The 16,472-nt window shown below is 38.9% G+C and overlaps 1 protein-coding gene across 2 annotated transcripts in view; it reads left to right on the top strand.

The window, feature by feature from the left end:
- Positions 1 to 16,472, top strand: part of MACROD2 (mono-ADP ribosylhydrolase 2) — a 1,475,276-nt gene that overhangs the window by 69,666 nt on the left and 1,389,138 nt on the right. For both annotated transcript variants that reach the window (XM_075203945.1, XM_075203944.1), the window contains exon 3: positions 11,782 to 11,874. In XM_075203945.1, the coding sequence (XP_075060046.1) occupies positions 11,782 to 11,874 (93 nt within the window). The remainder of the gene's footprint in view (positions 1 to 11,781; positions 11,875 to 16,472) is intronic.

Below are 16,472 nucleotides of genomic sequence, written 5' to 3'. Positions count from 1 at the left end.
GCTGGATCCGGACGTGACTGCGTGTGGTTGAGTTTTGCACGCTCTTACTGTACAGTGACTACTGCAAAACACCCCATTCTCTCCCCAAAATCGTAGGCTGTAGTAAGCATCCTTTGCATTCGAAGCTGCAGCAGAAAGGGCTGCTTTGATGGAGGTATCTCTCGGTTCTGGGCATATGCATGTACTATAATAGTGTTAAGTACATTAACTGCATAAGCTTATCATACTGCCTGTCTGTGTCAGTCTAATTCAACTGTGAGCAACTGTATATATGTATATATCATCTGTTACAACAAGTTCTGAAATAAAACCTACAAATTGGTTGTGTAAAAGCTTCTTGTGGTTTAACATCTACCACCAACGCAGCTGACACCTATTACATATAACAGCACAAGTGCCCTGATAATAGGTTTCTGCCAATACAATACGCTCAAAATTGGCAGATACGTGGCTTGATGAATCAGGCCCAAGATGTCGAACATGATGGATGTAGATATATAAGAAGTGCATGTAGAAGAAACTGTAGCTGTAACACACATAAAGGTAAAGATGTTTGTTGTCTTTTCAGACATAGTTAAATGTGTAGTTTTAGGTTTACAGGTACTCTTTACACCCTTGAGACTGCAATATAATACTTTCAGTTGTATATATTTGCATGTGGGTTGTTTTTGTCTAGTTATAATTACAGTAGGTAGAGACTGAGCACTTATATTTTACCTGTAGTGGTTTGTACAATCGGTGGAGGAAGCAAATTTCTTCTGCATTAATCGCCTCCTATTTTGAACAGTGGATGTGGGTGCAGAGGGTGAAGTTGCTGTGGTTTTTGGGTTGGGTTGGGTTGGGGTGGGGGTAAGGGGGGGGGGGCGCAGAGGCTATAAATCCACCAGTAGTGACATTCACAAACAAAAACTCAACATTTGTAAGCCAATAATTTTCATTGTTATTTTCTTTAAATGGCATATACTCATTAATTCATCAATGAGTCTAGTACTATTTTGAGCTCTTAATTGCTTGCCTCTACCCTCTGTTTGGATGTGCTAATCCCTGGCCTTGCCTATTACTAGTAGTGGTAGGCTAGACTTATTTTGTGGGATATGCAGTATATGGCTGCAACTGTCCATCCCGCAGATCAATAGTATAATATAAAAGCTACATGTTATTATAAATCAATAAAAAAAATGATAAGCTTGGGGTGTAAAAGTTGTATTATGACCAGAACCAATTAGACAGTGGGTTTAAAAAAATTAGAAAACAAAGTGACTACTGGAAAAGATGCACAATTCTCAGTGGTCAGTAAGGAGGAGAATAAACGTTCCATGTACAAAGAGGGGCATTAGATCACTGCCAGTCAGCTTCTGCAGAGAGAACCTGCCCACACTACAAGGAACCTGAGCTTTATTACAGCCTTTCACTTGAGATACAGACAGGAGATATCCACTGTGTTGGTTGTTCTCTAGTTTGTCACTTGATGGCGCTATACTGCATGAAACTAAATGTTCTGAAAACGATTAACCCTAAGGCTTTAGCAGTCATATAAAATTACCTAATTTGTGTCTATTCCAGGCACACTAATTAATAGTGTCAATAATATTGGTCTTATTTTTAAATTGTTTTTATAAAGTCATTTATTTTACTTATAAATAGCAACGTTTGCTGCTCTGCTAGGATATGCATACATCCAAGCAGCCCCACTTTCAGAGGGATGGTCTTTCTTTTGACTCAAATTTCCATATGCTCTTTTTCCTTCAGCTCGTCCCTGTCTGTCTAATGTATTTTAGTATATGGACATTTTAATCCGAATACTTTTAGTATAAATAAAAATTGCAGTGCAAATGCTGTATTGTATCATATTTATGATAATGGCTCTTCAAACTCATCTAATCCTAAAGAGTTCATCAATTTCACTATTATGTATTTCTCGCAGACAATGTACCCAACATTCCGCTTCCATTATTTCTGAGCTTTGCAGATTACTTATTTGTTCCTCTCTCATGGCAGTGCCGCTCATTCAGTCGCTCTGTGGTAGAAACCATAGGTTTCATTTCAGATGTGCCCCTCTGCTGTGAAGGGATTACAGGCATTTCTCCTCCGGCCTCCCAGCCCTAAAACCAGTCAGTGATTTGTAATGTCCAGTATCACAGTCTCATCGAGTGGATTGGCAGGTTTATTCATAAGACTAGATATACCTCTCACACGATAAATCTCTTCAGGGTATTACATGGATATCTAGAAGCAGCTGCTGCCTCCAGATAGTGGCAGCTCAGACCTTTTCCCTGCTTTGTCCCTCTGGTTTTACGATTGAATTTCATTTTTTTTTTTTTGTGGTGGCTGAAATTGCCTGTCAGTCTTTTCCCAGAGGGATGTTTTGTAAAGAAGATAAAAGCTTTAGGGTTAGCAGAGTTAAATGTAAGGAGTATTGTATCACATTGCTATGACAGGATTAAAGACAAAGTCTGGTTAGACAGTTTTCCTTTTTCTTAGTAACAGTAATGTTTAATCTTATATATTATAAACTCTTTAATGCAGGATGTCGGAGTAATACGGACAAGGGCTGCAAGACGTGCACACTGTGTGAGCGCTCTTGTTGTCCTGGCATTCTGTACGTTACTCACAGTTCCCAGCGTGTGCCATTCAGAGCACCAACTCTATCAAAGTTATGTGATTTCAGTTTTATTCTGACCTAATGTCCTATTTCCAACGCAACAGTTCTTACCTGGGGGAATTCCATATAATCCTTTCTCACCTAAAAGCTTATTCCCTTAGGATAGCTTTTACAGAACTTTTTTTTTTATTAATCTAATCCTTTTTTTTTAATTTTCTCTATTTTAAATGGAGTATAGGTGGTACATAAAATAAAAAGGAGAGGATGGGTGGTGGTACAGCAGATAATAGTCATGTTAGGTTCTATGTTCCATATATAATAATTATTTGGAAGTAAATAAAGAGCACTTACAATACAGGTAAATTAAACATGGGGATGTGTTATAAGGTGCATCAATCAGCAAGGAATTTAGGACAATAGTGATGACAGCAGGAGGGCAGTACTTGTGATTAGTAGTCACCATTTATAATATAATTTGCAATTTGGCTTTAGTTTTAGATATATGGGGAGGGTTTGGGTCTTTCCAGTGCTGAGCAATTGCTGCACAAGCAGCTATTATGCTGTGTCCTATTCCTTACTTGTAATATACCGGAAAGCCTTTCGAGAAGTGATGGAGTAACACTAGGGGTCAGAACATTGTAAGAGCCTGTTACATAGAGCAGAAGAGACCTCTGACCATAATGGTGTAATTACAGGGAAGTCTCAGAATATGTGGAACAAATTTCCTTCACTTCTGCAATTCCTCTAACAGTATTTAGTATTGCAAGGCCAAATCTTATTGCATTTGGAAGGGGTAAGATAATGTCTGTTTTTGGTTAATGTTTCTATGTGGTTTATACCTTTTAGAAATGCGGTGTCTGGTAGCGAATATATATTCAGTGAAAGCTATTTTTTTTTTAATAAATTTTAGACATACAAGCAAAACATTACTTTGAATGGTGAAGTTCCATATTTACAAGAATCAAATTAGGCCACACCGCTGATCCACCCAAACTGTTCCCACCTCTACCCAAATTATTCCAATTTCTGGAAGGACCACATCTCTTTCATGACAGACCACACCCCTTGTGGTGCTGGAAATTGTGGTGCTGGAAATTTGTATTGGTGGCAGGTATACAATCTACGCTATTGCTTTCTGAAATCTCAATAACGTGTTGGCAATTTTAGAATGCAGCCTGTTTTACATGGATTTTTCAGCTTATATTCAGGTTAGTGACGACTTGTTCAATGCACAAAAACACATCAAATGCTCATGTATTTAAAGCATGTAAATCATACCTGCTCCCTCTCTCAGAATGCCTGGTAAACTCATGAATTCTAGGTAGGTCTGGGTTGGAGAGCAGGCCATTCTACCGCTTCCTAGTGAAGTAGGTGGAAAGGTGTCGCCCATGACATTATTTGTGTAATTTTGGCCCCGCTCCCCACAGCAAAATTACATGATGCTGCATTGCTCGACGCCCCCTATGTACCTGCACCTCCCTTCGCCTCCCGTCCAAGATCTCCCGGAGGGGAGACAAAAAAGTTGGCAAGTATGGTGTAAATACGCTAAACAATTGTATACCTGGGAGTTTTAACTTACCAAATTCTGGATTTTGCGCTCAATGTATATATACACACATGTTAACTCATGCATTCTAGTCAAATCAAGCTACTTAAGGTGTTAAAAAGGTTCTTGTCATGCATTTGGGCCTAGCCCAGGCCTCCTTAGGGGAAGAGCGTTACTTCCCGACGCAAGCACCCTTTTTTAACGTGGTTTTGTCCACATGTCACCACCTCATCATTTTTCTCCATCACCTCATCCTTCATCTTCATCGCCACATCCTTCATCAAGCTACTTAAGGTGTTAAAAACTCCCCACTGTCACCCCCGGCAACCACCCACCACTCACCACTCCCAACTGTCACTTCTCCTTCAAGAAATATATGTCAGTGTATAACTCTACCCAGCAGGTGGCGCTGCAGTTTTTTTTTTTCACACACGCCACTAGGCATTTATATAGTAGACAAGTTAACCCGTGCATGATACTCATGCATTCTAGTCAAATCAAGATACTTAAGGTCTTAAAAAGGTTCTTGTCATGCATTTGGGCCTAGCCCAGGCCTCCTCAGGGGAAGATCGTTACTTCCCGACGCAAGCACCCTTTTTAATGTGTGTTCATGAGGTAAAATTACCTCACGAAAATGAGTTTGACCCCTCAACTCGTAAATTTAGCCTTTACTACCCCTCCCACGGGGGGAAGGGGGGGTGATGGAAGTTAACTGACTTGACTATTCTAATTTTTTTGTCAAATAATGTCAGTATACCAAATTTCAGGTCAATTGGATGAGCCCTTTCTGAGAAAATAGTTTTTTCCACACACACACACACACACACACACACACTAACGCATGCCTCTACACATGTGTGTTCATGAGGTAAAATTACCTCGCGAAAATGAGTTTGAGCCCTACCAAATTTCAGCCCTTTTTGAATTTTTTTTCCCACACACACTAAGAATTTAGTAGGTCAGTGTATAACTCTGCCCAGCAGGTGACGCTGCAACTTGGTTCTTTTTTTCCACACACACACAGACGCCACTAAGCATTTATATATTAAATACTGATCAGCCTCAACATTAAAACCACTGACAAGTGAAGTGAATAACATTGATTATCTCATTACAATGTCACCTGTCAGGGGGTGGGGTATATTGGGTAGCAAGTGAACAGTCTGTTCTTGAAGTGGATGTATTTGGATCTGAACGACTTTGACACGGGCCGTATTGTGATGAATAGACTATTGGATCAGAGCATCTCCAAAATGGCAGGTCTTGTGGGGTGTTCCAAGAATGCCAAGTTAGTTAGTACCTACCAAAAGTTGTCCAAGGAAGAACAAACGATGAACTGATAACAGAGTCATGGGTGCCTAATGCTCATTGATATGCATGGGGAATGAAGGCTAGCCCATCTGGTCCAATCCCACAGAAGAGCTACTGTAGCACAAATTGCTGAAAAAGTTAATGCTGTCTATGGTAGAAAGGTGTCCGAACACACCAGTGCATCGCAACTTGATCTGTATGGGGTTGTGTAGCCGCAACTCGGTCACAGTGCCCGTGCTGTCTCCTGTCCACCATCGAAAGTGCCTATAACTGGACCATGGCGTAATAGAAGAAGGTGGCTTGTTCTGATGAATCACATTTTCTTTACATCATGTGGATGGTGCATGTGCGTTGTTTACCTGTGAATGGTACCAGGATGCAATCAGGGAAGAAAGCAAGCCGGTGGAGGCAGCGTGATGCTCTGAGCAATGTTCTGCTGGGAAGTCTTGGGTTCTACCATTCATATGGATGTTACTGTGACACGTACCACCTACCTAAACATTGTTGCAGACCAAGTACACCCCTTCATTGCAGTTGCCTCATTCAGCAGGATAATGTGCCCTGCCGCACTGCAAAAATTGCTCAGGAATGGTTTGAGGAACATTGCAAAGGGTTCGAGGTGTTGACTTGGCCTCCAAATTTACCAGATCTCAAACTGCAAGAGGTGAGGAAAACCAAGTTCATAGAGGCCCCACCTCACAACATAAAGGATCTCGACAGGTCAGAGCTGCTTTCGCGGCACAAGGGTAACCTACACAATATCAGGCAGGTGGTTTTAATGTTGTGGCTGATCAGTGTATATTATAAAGTGCCAAAATGGTTCATAATGCTCTACTCACATACAAACTTACTTAAAGAATCACCAACACCAGCATTTTAATTTTTGCATATAAACCATGTTTTCTACTGAATCTCTGTTTAAAAAGTGACTCGTTACCTCCCCTCTACATTAGACAGATGAATCTCTTTCCACATCTATACAATATTGTCTTAATGGCATCTGTTACAGGTCAAAAGACTGAGAACGCTGAACTTGTAGTTACTTTAACATCACTGACTTCACCTATGTATGAATCAGCCAATCATCCTCATGACAGGCAGCTGCAGAAGGGGGAAGAGAGCGAGGTGGATATATTTAGTTTTGCATAAACACTTTTGTTATCTACTGTATGTTATACAGTTAAGTAATGTGCAGTTTGATATATATTCGCCCAGGAGATATTCCAACCCTACTCCACCCACTTCAAACAAATAGCTCTAACGTGTTTTATAATTGGTATGGAAAAATATAAGTTGTATTAAAATGTATGTACTGTACAGTAGTTGCATGTCAATCAATCTTAATAACTAAGGAAGCATAAATGCTAAATTTTTTAGGACATGATTTATTCAACTAAATAAGAATCATTTAAAAATGTAAAAAAAAAATAACAGTATATAGTGAATCAGAAAATACACTGTCAACGAGAAATGATCAAAAATATATAAATATGTAAACAGTGTGTCACTGAGCAGCCAGCTCAGGAGCTGTAAGAAAAAAAGAAAAAAAAATGTAGCTAAAAAATAAATCAGAATCCTATGAACTATTTCACCAATATAATGCATGTGTCTGTATTAAAGTAAGATCACACCATAAAAGCACCAATATTAATAGAAAATTATTGCCGCTATTTTGTGTAAGTTGGAGGCTGAAGACAAATTAGTTTGTGATTCAATAATAAGTGCAGGTGCTGAAAGTCTCCAGTTAGTACATAACCAATCCACAGGACTAGAAGTTGACAATGCACTGTGTACTTACTGGACTGTTAGTTTTTTAACTAACAGTCCAGGTGATAACAATTGTGCTGAGCGAGTTTAATCATTTCTATAGCCACACTCCTACCACAGTATTAGAATGGGTGGGGTACATTTTTATGGTTGCAATAATTCTGACACTATCAATACTGACCTAAAAATGCTGATTTCTATAAAGGTGACAAGGAGGAACTAGAGACTTACCGTATAAGAGACATACAGTATTGCCGACACGCCTGAGTCATGGCTGCTATAAATTGCAATGGTCAAAAATACAGGCAGTTGGATTCTTGTGACTTAAAATGGACACACTGAGATTGCCGGACACACTGAGATTGCCGGTTTTAAAACGGCAATGGCCGGACCCGCCGCTTGGATTACATTATACAGACGGCGGGTCGTGGCATTGCCGCCTTAAAAGGAAATGGCGCTAGAATTTGAATCACAACACTTTCAATTTACAATTCACTCACACACTTAATTTGCACCAGGTACATTTTTTTTTAATAAACCTGTGGATAATATTCCCAAAAGCCAGTTTAACTGTTTGAGAGGGAATTGCTCCAAAGATGATGATTTTCTCGTGCAGGTTGACACAATGTTGCTGCATTTTACTCAACAGGGTTTTCCCAGTACATTATTGAAAGAAATGATAGATCCAATTATAGAAGCAAGACCAAAAAGAGTTTTCAACTAAAATAGAAACCTAAAAAGTATACTTGGACCAAGTGTTTTCAAGTCATCTAGTTTCCAAAGGTTCAAAGCTGTCTCTCAGCTGACCTGTTAGGTTGTTATAAATGTAACAAAAAAGTGTGTTTTAACTTGCACATTTATGATGAATAGATGTCGGGGGAGACTTACTGTCTTCTGTCCCAGACAATATGGTCACCAGCTCTAAGGGAGGAAACCAAAGTGTTTATAAACTGTGGCTCCCACTTGACTCCCCAATTACCGGTGTTTTCACACCATGCCCCCACTGATGGCCATCACATTAGCCAGTACCCAGTATTGTGAACACTTGTGTCACCGGTGCCCACCTCAGCACTATATATCTCTAAGTATATGATGCTGTGTGCGTTACATAAGCACAATTAAGCTGTTGAGATTAGAGTCCCTTTTAAATTATATAAATGAATAATAAAAAGAATAAATTTAAGACATAAGGAGTGTGGGGATGGTACACTACATAACTAATGAAGGGTAATTTAAAACAATGTTTAGAGGTACTATCTGCTGCTGTTTTGCCAATTGGGGAAAGCAACACGCTCCCATGGAAGAGACAGATGTGTGTTGTTCGTTAAATAACACTCCTTAAAATCATGTATGTGAACTGAAGTGACACTATCCGATGTTCGGAATGTGCTGTAAATCGCCCAATAGGAATCAGCCGGTGGGTCAAGAATGTAGCAGGGAGCCTATCGCAGGTCCTGCTCTGTGAGCAGTAGAAGTCTCACTGTTCAGGAGGAAGATTCGCAATTTTTCCCCTGAAATAGAGTAAAAGAGATGTTGCAGGTAGGGTAAAGAGAAGAGGGTGTCTGTGTGTGTGTGGGGGGGGGGGAGGTGGGGGGTGGGTGTTAAGTAGCATCACATCCGGCTCTACAGGGACATATGAAATCAAAAGGCACCCTTGCCTCCCCCTTACCAGCATAATGCGTATAGACACCAGCTGCCTCCAGCACATTGGTATTTGCTTCCAATGCCTTCTGGAAGTACTGGAAAGAGAAGATGGCTACAGTATCTGAAACAGACTGGGAGGCAGCTTTAAAGGTAATGAGAGTCGGAATCCAAAAGATCTCAAGAAGAGAAAATCGAACATACAAGTCTTAGTGAGGTCAGCAGGAGCGGCTTCTACCAGGTTGAGTGAGTTAACAGTGGGAATCTGTTTGTCTTTTAATTACTGAAAACCAAAAATATCTAGTTTGAATTTTTTTGTCAAATTATGCTGCTTTTTTCATCTGGCACGAATGCCCAATTATTTCTGGCATGTATTTTTTTTTCTAATATTATGTGTCGGGCATAATTGATACAGCAGCTAAAGACCTTACTTGGCCCACTTGTCTGAATCATGCGTTTCTGATGTTGCTCTATTCTTGTCTTGACTGTTAACCTCCATCTTTTCCCCAAAAAAGATGTTTTTGTAGAGAACTGGCCAGCCCAGATCTCTGTTAAAAATAAATTTGTAATTGCTGTCTAAACTATAGATTTACAGTATGTACACACAAGTCATATAGTGTACTTAGTGCTATATTTAGAATTGATGGTCATATTGAGTGAATGTGACAACCAAAAATAAAAACATTCTTGGAGCTTGTCAATTTAGTATAACGAAGAAGGAAGCCAGGGCAGAGGAAAGCGCAAGCAAGGAGGTGCATTAACCTGCATATGCTCTCCAGGACCAATCTAATCACCAACAAGGCACTGGAAACATACCTTAGAGATCCTGGTCCATGTTGACATGATGGCATCACACAGTTGCTATAGATTTGTCTGCTGCAAATCTCCTGTTCCACCACATCCCAGAGGTGTTATTTGGATTGAGAACTGGTGAATGTGGAGGCTATTGGAGTACACTAAACTCATTGTCATGTTTTTCAAACTAGCTTGAGATGATGTGCACTTTGCGACTGGATCATAAGTCTGCTGGAAGTAGTCATTACAAGGTGGGCTTTGTAGCCATAAGGGATCCGCATGGTCAGCAACAGTACTCAGGTAGGCTGTGACATTTAAACAATGCAGTTGGTACTAAGAGGCCTCATGTGCCAACGTAACATTCCTTACACCACCACCAGCCTGCACCGTTTACACAAGGCATGATGGATCCATGATTTTGGCTGTTTATGGCAAATTCTGACCCTAACATCTGCATGTAATGGCAGAAATCTTCAGCTTTCCAGTTTTGGTGAGCCTGTGCCCACTGTAGACTCCAGTGGTAGTCAGTTTCGCGGTACTGACTACCCCGACAGAGAAGACAACAACATGAGGAGTCCAATTCAATAGTAGACCGAGATGCAAAAAAACCTATTTGCCAGAATGCAGATTGCTTCAGATCACGACTCACTCTCTTGCCAACTGTAGAAAATAATGTCATCACCAACCGCGATTTGGCTTAAAGCGGCGATGGACGGACCCGCTTCTCATGTATGTCATGTAACTACTATTTTATGGATTAAGGGTATTGGGGTTAGGATTTCGGGTTAACCCTAATCCTAACCCTAACCCTAATACCCTTAACCCCCTACTAATGAATCGGACTCCTCATGTCGTCTTCTCTGTCGGGCTAGTCAGTACCGTTAATAGGTACTACACCCGTAGGCTATGTTTTCTGTACTTAGCTGACTGAAGTGGAACTGTGGTCTAGCACATCCACTTCAAGGTTTAATGGGCTGTCCATTCAGTTCAGTCCATACAGTGTCTACTCAAACCAAGTGCCATATGTATCTGTGCTTAGGGTAATTGCACACCTTTGCGTTTTTGATGCATTTTTTTGTTATGCATTGAAGCACCTGTATTTTTTTTTTAACCAGATTTCTCTGTTTAAATGTGTATGTAGATTTTACAACTGTAGCCATGCATAGCTAGGTGTTGAGTTATTAGGTGCATTTAGGATTCTGCTGCTTGGGGCATATGTTACTCCCAACAAATCTTTCAAATTACAGCAACCGTGGTTTCTACAGGCGATTTCAGGCACATGTTTCCAGTATCAACAATTTCTCCAAGAAGTGCTGGCCAATAAGAAGCTGCAAGCATGGGGCTTGCAACGTCTTATTGGTCCGTCCGCTCATACTCCTTTCAGCAGCCCTTTAAGAATGGTGAACAATAAACCTACTTCGGTGCTATACTACAAAAACTGTGGAGCCCTGAGAAAAACTTTCAGGTCCTGAGTCATTAAGGAAAGCGTAAAGAAGGAGAAAACTTTGCACCTGGGGAAAACCATGTTGCATTGCAGGGAGGTGGTAAATTTAAAATGTGGGGACAGATTTATAGTTGGGGTAGGGCATCACCCAAATAAACTTTAAATATCAGTGAAAAAATAAAGCTATCAAGTATTTTTGTGCTAGTTGAAAAAGCAGCCGGTATTTAGCTTATGTGCAAAAAAATAAGCTAAGCTAATTTGCACCCCTTGCATTGTAACTTGGTTTGTCCCGGAGAACATTTACTACTTTTTTTTTATTACTTTCCTTAATGACTCAGGCATCAGTGTTTTCGGGGCTCCACTAAGAACAAGCAGCATATCAGTTAAAATGTTATTAATAATCGGGAACACTGCTTTAATGACTGGTACATCTTCTTTATAATGTCGCATAGTCTCATAACAGTACATTATAGTCTATTGCATTATATACAACCCTCTTTTATTATGCCATCCTCATTATAGTGCTATTTTTGACCTGTGTTCTAAGTTGCAACAATGACATTGTTTCCTATAAGAGGCAGTGAATTAGATTTCTTTCCAGGAACTAAACATTGGTATTTTGATGTTTGGTTTTTTTACTTTTATAACTCATGACAGACATTTTTCTTTTTACAGATGAAAATCAAGAAATAAACAGCTTGTGTGACAAAGTGTCACTTTACAAAGGAGACATCACCCAGCTTGAAGTAGATGTCATTGTAAATGCAGGTAAGTCGCCTGGTGTTTACGTTTGGACTTCTTGTGCCTTGCCTATAAATAGCATATAAATTAACTGCGTCTGTCAGAATTGTGGTATGTTCATTAACACAGTTATTATACCAACCTAGGAGTTAAAGGCACCTATCAAAGCATTTTCTCCTAAACTTATGCATTTAAAAGATTTTGTCTTACTATGCGATTTATTTGCTTCTTTAATGGTTACCATTGCAGCCCACAAAACCCATTTCAGAATGGCAGACTCTATGTGTAGGCTATGGGTGTGCTGTTTAAGCACATAGAGCCTGATTCGTCTTCAGATGCAACCTGCACGCAACTTGCATTTAAAAGATGCACAGAACTTGAGTGTATTTCCGACTGTATTTAATATAAAGTTTAATCAGAATGCATAAAAAAAAAAAAATTATAAAGAAATTACCAGCTCCTAGTACTATATTCATAACTAATTTTTTTATATGCATTAAATAGATAAATGAAGATGTTCTTAATGCGTACTGTACTTTCAATCTGTATTTATAGTTTCTCTTCCTTACATACACATGTTCTGGCCTATCTAGTGGCTCCCATACGTGTAGTTTTTAATATAAAGGCGGTGCCGTCATCATTATCAGTTGGTGCTTACACCTGCCTCGTAGCTGGTGCAAATGATACGGCGAAAAAGCACATAATTAATAGAAACCCAGAACTTAAATCGCCCCCACATCTGCGTTGACACACCCTTACTGTACATTGCCTACGTTCATTCATCCCTTCCCATTCACGTTCCACCCTTCAAGTCGAAGGCAATCGTGAGTCTCATTTGTGTCTAGAAATTAATTGCATGCACTCGCGTTCATTGGCGTAAAGTCTTTTTCTGAGCATGTGCGGAGCTACTTCTAAACATGTGCAGATACGGCACGCAAAGGGACTTGCATCTGAAGATGAATCAGGCTCCTAATGTATGGTTGTCAAAATATTTAATTTACTAAAGTATTACTTTAAATAATATGCATATGATCATTTGGTAAGTGTACTATATCGTACAAGTAATGTTGTATTTCATCACAGCTATGTACCTAGTAAGTAGTGAATGTTCACAATGTTCCATAGAGCGATTTAAAAAAATAATTATGTACAACGTTTGCATGTATCCCAATATATTTTTGATGCCGCATTGAATTATAAATCTGTAAATGTTTCGTATTGCGCATGGTCCATTTTATAGCCATTCGGAGGCATTTTAGTATAGATGTAATGACAAGATAGTTAAGACCATTTACAACAGGCAGTGAAATGTTGGGCGTTTTGTTCTGGCTATTCTAAACAGATGGCTGTGTGCACCCCTGCATCTTGTGTTCAGTGGTCCCTAGTGGTGCAAAGGTTCAATATCGGATCAAAGTTCACATACAGGCAACGTTTCCAGTTTTGTCGAGTGTTTGCTTGATGCACTGAACACACCCTGTACACTGCCACAAAGCCCCACAAAATGTTATATCATTTCTATTGTATTGTGTTATGTATTTTATTTTTAAAAAATGGTACCTCCCCTTCTATATTTTTGGTATCTCAAAAGGCCTGGTTATATGAGCTTGTCTTAAGGTATGTGTTTTTATTTAAGATGTACTGGTATGACTAGAGAAAATCAGGTGAGTTGTATTAAGAAATGTTATGAAACCAATTTCAACAGCATAATGTCCAAACACGTTACATGTTGTGCAAGGTTCTGAATAAATCATTTTCATTTTCAAGAGCAATTAAAAAAAGAAATTGAAAAGCAGACTAAAAAAAACCAACATGTTTGTTATACACTTGCTAGTAGAATTCATTATTGTAAATAATACACACAAAGGAAATGGAGATCATGAAAATTTCTGTTCAACCTTCATTGTGGTTCATATTCAACTTTACCTTATACATTTTCCACTTCCAAAAAGGTAGTTGCCCCTGACGTATTTCACCTTTCTCTAGAATGCCAGTGCTTTTTCCATTTATGTAATTTTGATTATAATATTCCACCTACTTCATCATTATATCCATTCTTGTTTCATGCTCACTCCAATCATTCCATTGTCCTTATTTCTTTATTTCATCTCACAATACATTGTTTCTCCCCATCCCATCTACTTGTGTTCCTATTTCCTCACATTTACTTATCTGCTGCACTTAACAATGCCTTCAATTGCAATGTATTGGGTACAGAAACATTGCAACAGTCAGGATGCAATCAATACACAGCATAGTCGATTTTAGTAAACGGCAAAAACAAAACTCATAGTGCTAACAACATGGCAGAAAATTATTAAACCATCCAGCTGACAGCTGTTTGAACCATAACCTCCTATGGATCGTCAACACAATAACCATCCTATACAAATTCAATTGGGTTAGTCCTCTGTTACTTTACAATAGTTCTAGAGCATCCTGCAGATGTCTAAGGAAAGTGTATTATTCTGTTGCTTCTCTCAGTGATTAAGCTGCATAATCATTTTTGTGTTGCAATGTTATTGTCTGATAACGTTTACACCTGCTCTCTATTACCGTAATGCGAGATGGAGCAAAGTTAATCAGTCTGTTTGTCAGTTTATTTGTCACTGCAATGCAGAAGTATCTTCTGGTTCCCTCTTTAGTATGCAGGAATTCAAATGTTTCTGTCAACACTTCAGCCGAATATGGTCTTAGTCATTCCATCAAGGAAGACATGAAAAATATGCATCTCTTCTTAATAGCAATTTTGATAAAGAACACATGCCGTATTAAATATCAATTTGAATTAAAGTGGCGTGCCCCCTGATTTGTAATGGAGTGGTTACCAAGTAGTTTTGAGATTCTTTCTGACATTAATTTGGTACATATTCTATTAAGCACCTTGGTATTCATTAGATGGTAATATTTAAACAGATTGTTTCCGTGTAACAGTTTACATGAGCTATGGCCTCTTAGAATTAATTTGTAAAAGAAGACAGACGAGAGGTACTCAAGTGTGGCCACCAGACCGCTTTAATTTGGCCAACAGAGGGTTTTTCTCATTGCAGAATGGTAAAATGGGACTTTACATTTTCTTTGCATGGTTTTTGCAAATTCGTTATTAGGTGGCGAACATACGGGACTGCCTTGTATGTTTGACGTTTGGAGCTGCAGAACATGATGATCACAATGAGCTATGTAATATTATGGTTAGTATGGTGGGTGCAGTGAAAAACAGAGCAACATAATTAAAGGACCTAATCTTCAAAACAAGTTTTTCCTGTCTCTTAAAGGGACGCTATCATCGAAAAATAAACAAAAAACAACTTTTAGTGTTTAACACACAACTTACTATTGGTTTCCTATATCTGCACGTCTGTTTGAATAAAAACCTGTCTATTGTTTTAACTGATGTATCTCCAGGGAAACGGATTTAGTGAAAATAAGACTTTTAGTTTCACTGTAGCCATCAAGTGGTTATTCCCTGACAGTAACCCTGTCAGTGGCAAGATTCAACGGCAAAGGCTTTCCCACGCCTTTGCATGGGAAAGCCTATTTAACATACAAGTATATGGTGTATATATATATGAATTGTGCGTTGACCACCGTATTTTGGTTTTGAATGTGGTTTTGGTTCTAAAACGTGTTTTGTTTTGGTTTTGTAACAGGTTTTGCAAAAAAATCACAAAAGGTTTTTGTGTTGGTTTTAATTTCTGGATTTAATTAAAAATTGTGAAAAGTAGGTAAAATAATGTCATTTTTTTATCTGTTTTTGCTCCTATATTAATATTTATAGCATTAACATTCTTTTCCAGTCATTTTCAGTCTATTTTCTAATGATGCATTCACAACTGTCCTAGTTGTCACCAATTTTGGCCAAAGTCTTTAGAGAGCTGTCTTAATGTAGGATTTTGTAATTTTGCCATTGGTGCATTTGCTTTCTCCTATTTAATTCCAAATATAATTAATCAGTCTATACGGTTCTCTAACTTCATCACTTAGCTTAAATCGTCTGCCATCATATTTCCATCTCTACATGTATTCTTTGCCAGGGCCAAAATCTGTCCTCATAATTTCTGAGAATGTGGACTTTCAATTGCATTGTCAAGACATGTTTTGGCCAACCAAATCTGCATCAATGTGAGTATTATACATACACACTTGTGTGGGACGGGCAAATATTGGCCTATTTGAACTGTCTGTTTTACATATTTCTCACACTTCACTAATATAACATTTAAATATTAATTATATAACTTTGATATTTATATAAATGGGTCTTGGGCACCACCTCTGCTGCAAGTATCGCGCAGTCCCCTTTAGCCCGGGGTTAGACCAAGTTTCCCCAAGGGGAATGATTCTTCAGCCCTCTCCATAAATATATACGAGTTCCATTGTTTGATTCAGAAAGGCAGCATTACAGCACAGATCTACCTTACTGGTAACTCCGCTCTTGGCTAACAATGAATGCTCTGCCCATTGAGAAGTGAATACTAGCCTTTGAAGTTTTTGGTGTGAGTGCAGGCTACCTTTATTTATATAGTAACAGCAAATTCCGTAACACTTTACAATTGGGTATCTACTTGTCTAAATGTCTACTGATGCCTCTGTCCATCTAATGACATCTGATTGCTACTGCCTCTTCA

Source organism: Mixophyes fleayi, chromosome 3 (assembly GCF_038048845.1).
Source record: "Mixophyes fleayi isolate aMixFle1 chromosome 3, aMixFle1.hap1, whole genome shotgun sequence".
Taxonomy (NCBI): domain Eukaryota; kingdom Metazoa; phylum Chordata; class Amphibia; order Anura; family Limnodynastidae; genus Mixophyes; species Mixophyes fleayi.
This window is presented reverse-complemented; position numbering and strand designations above follow the sequence as displayed.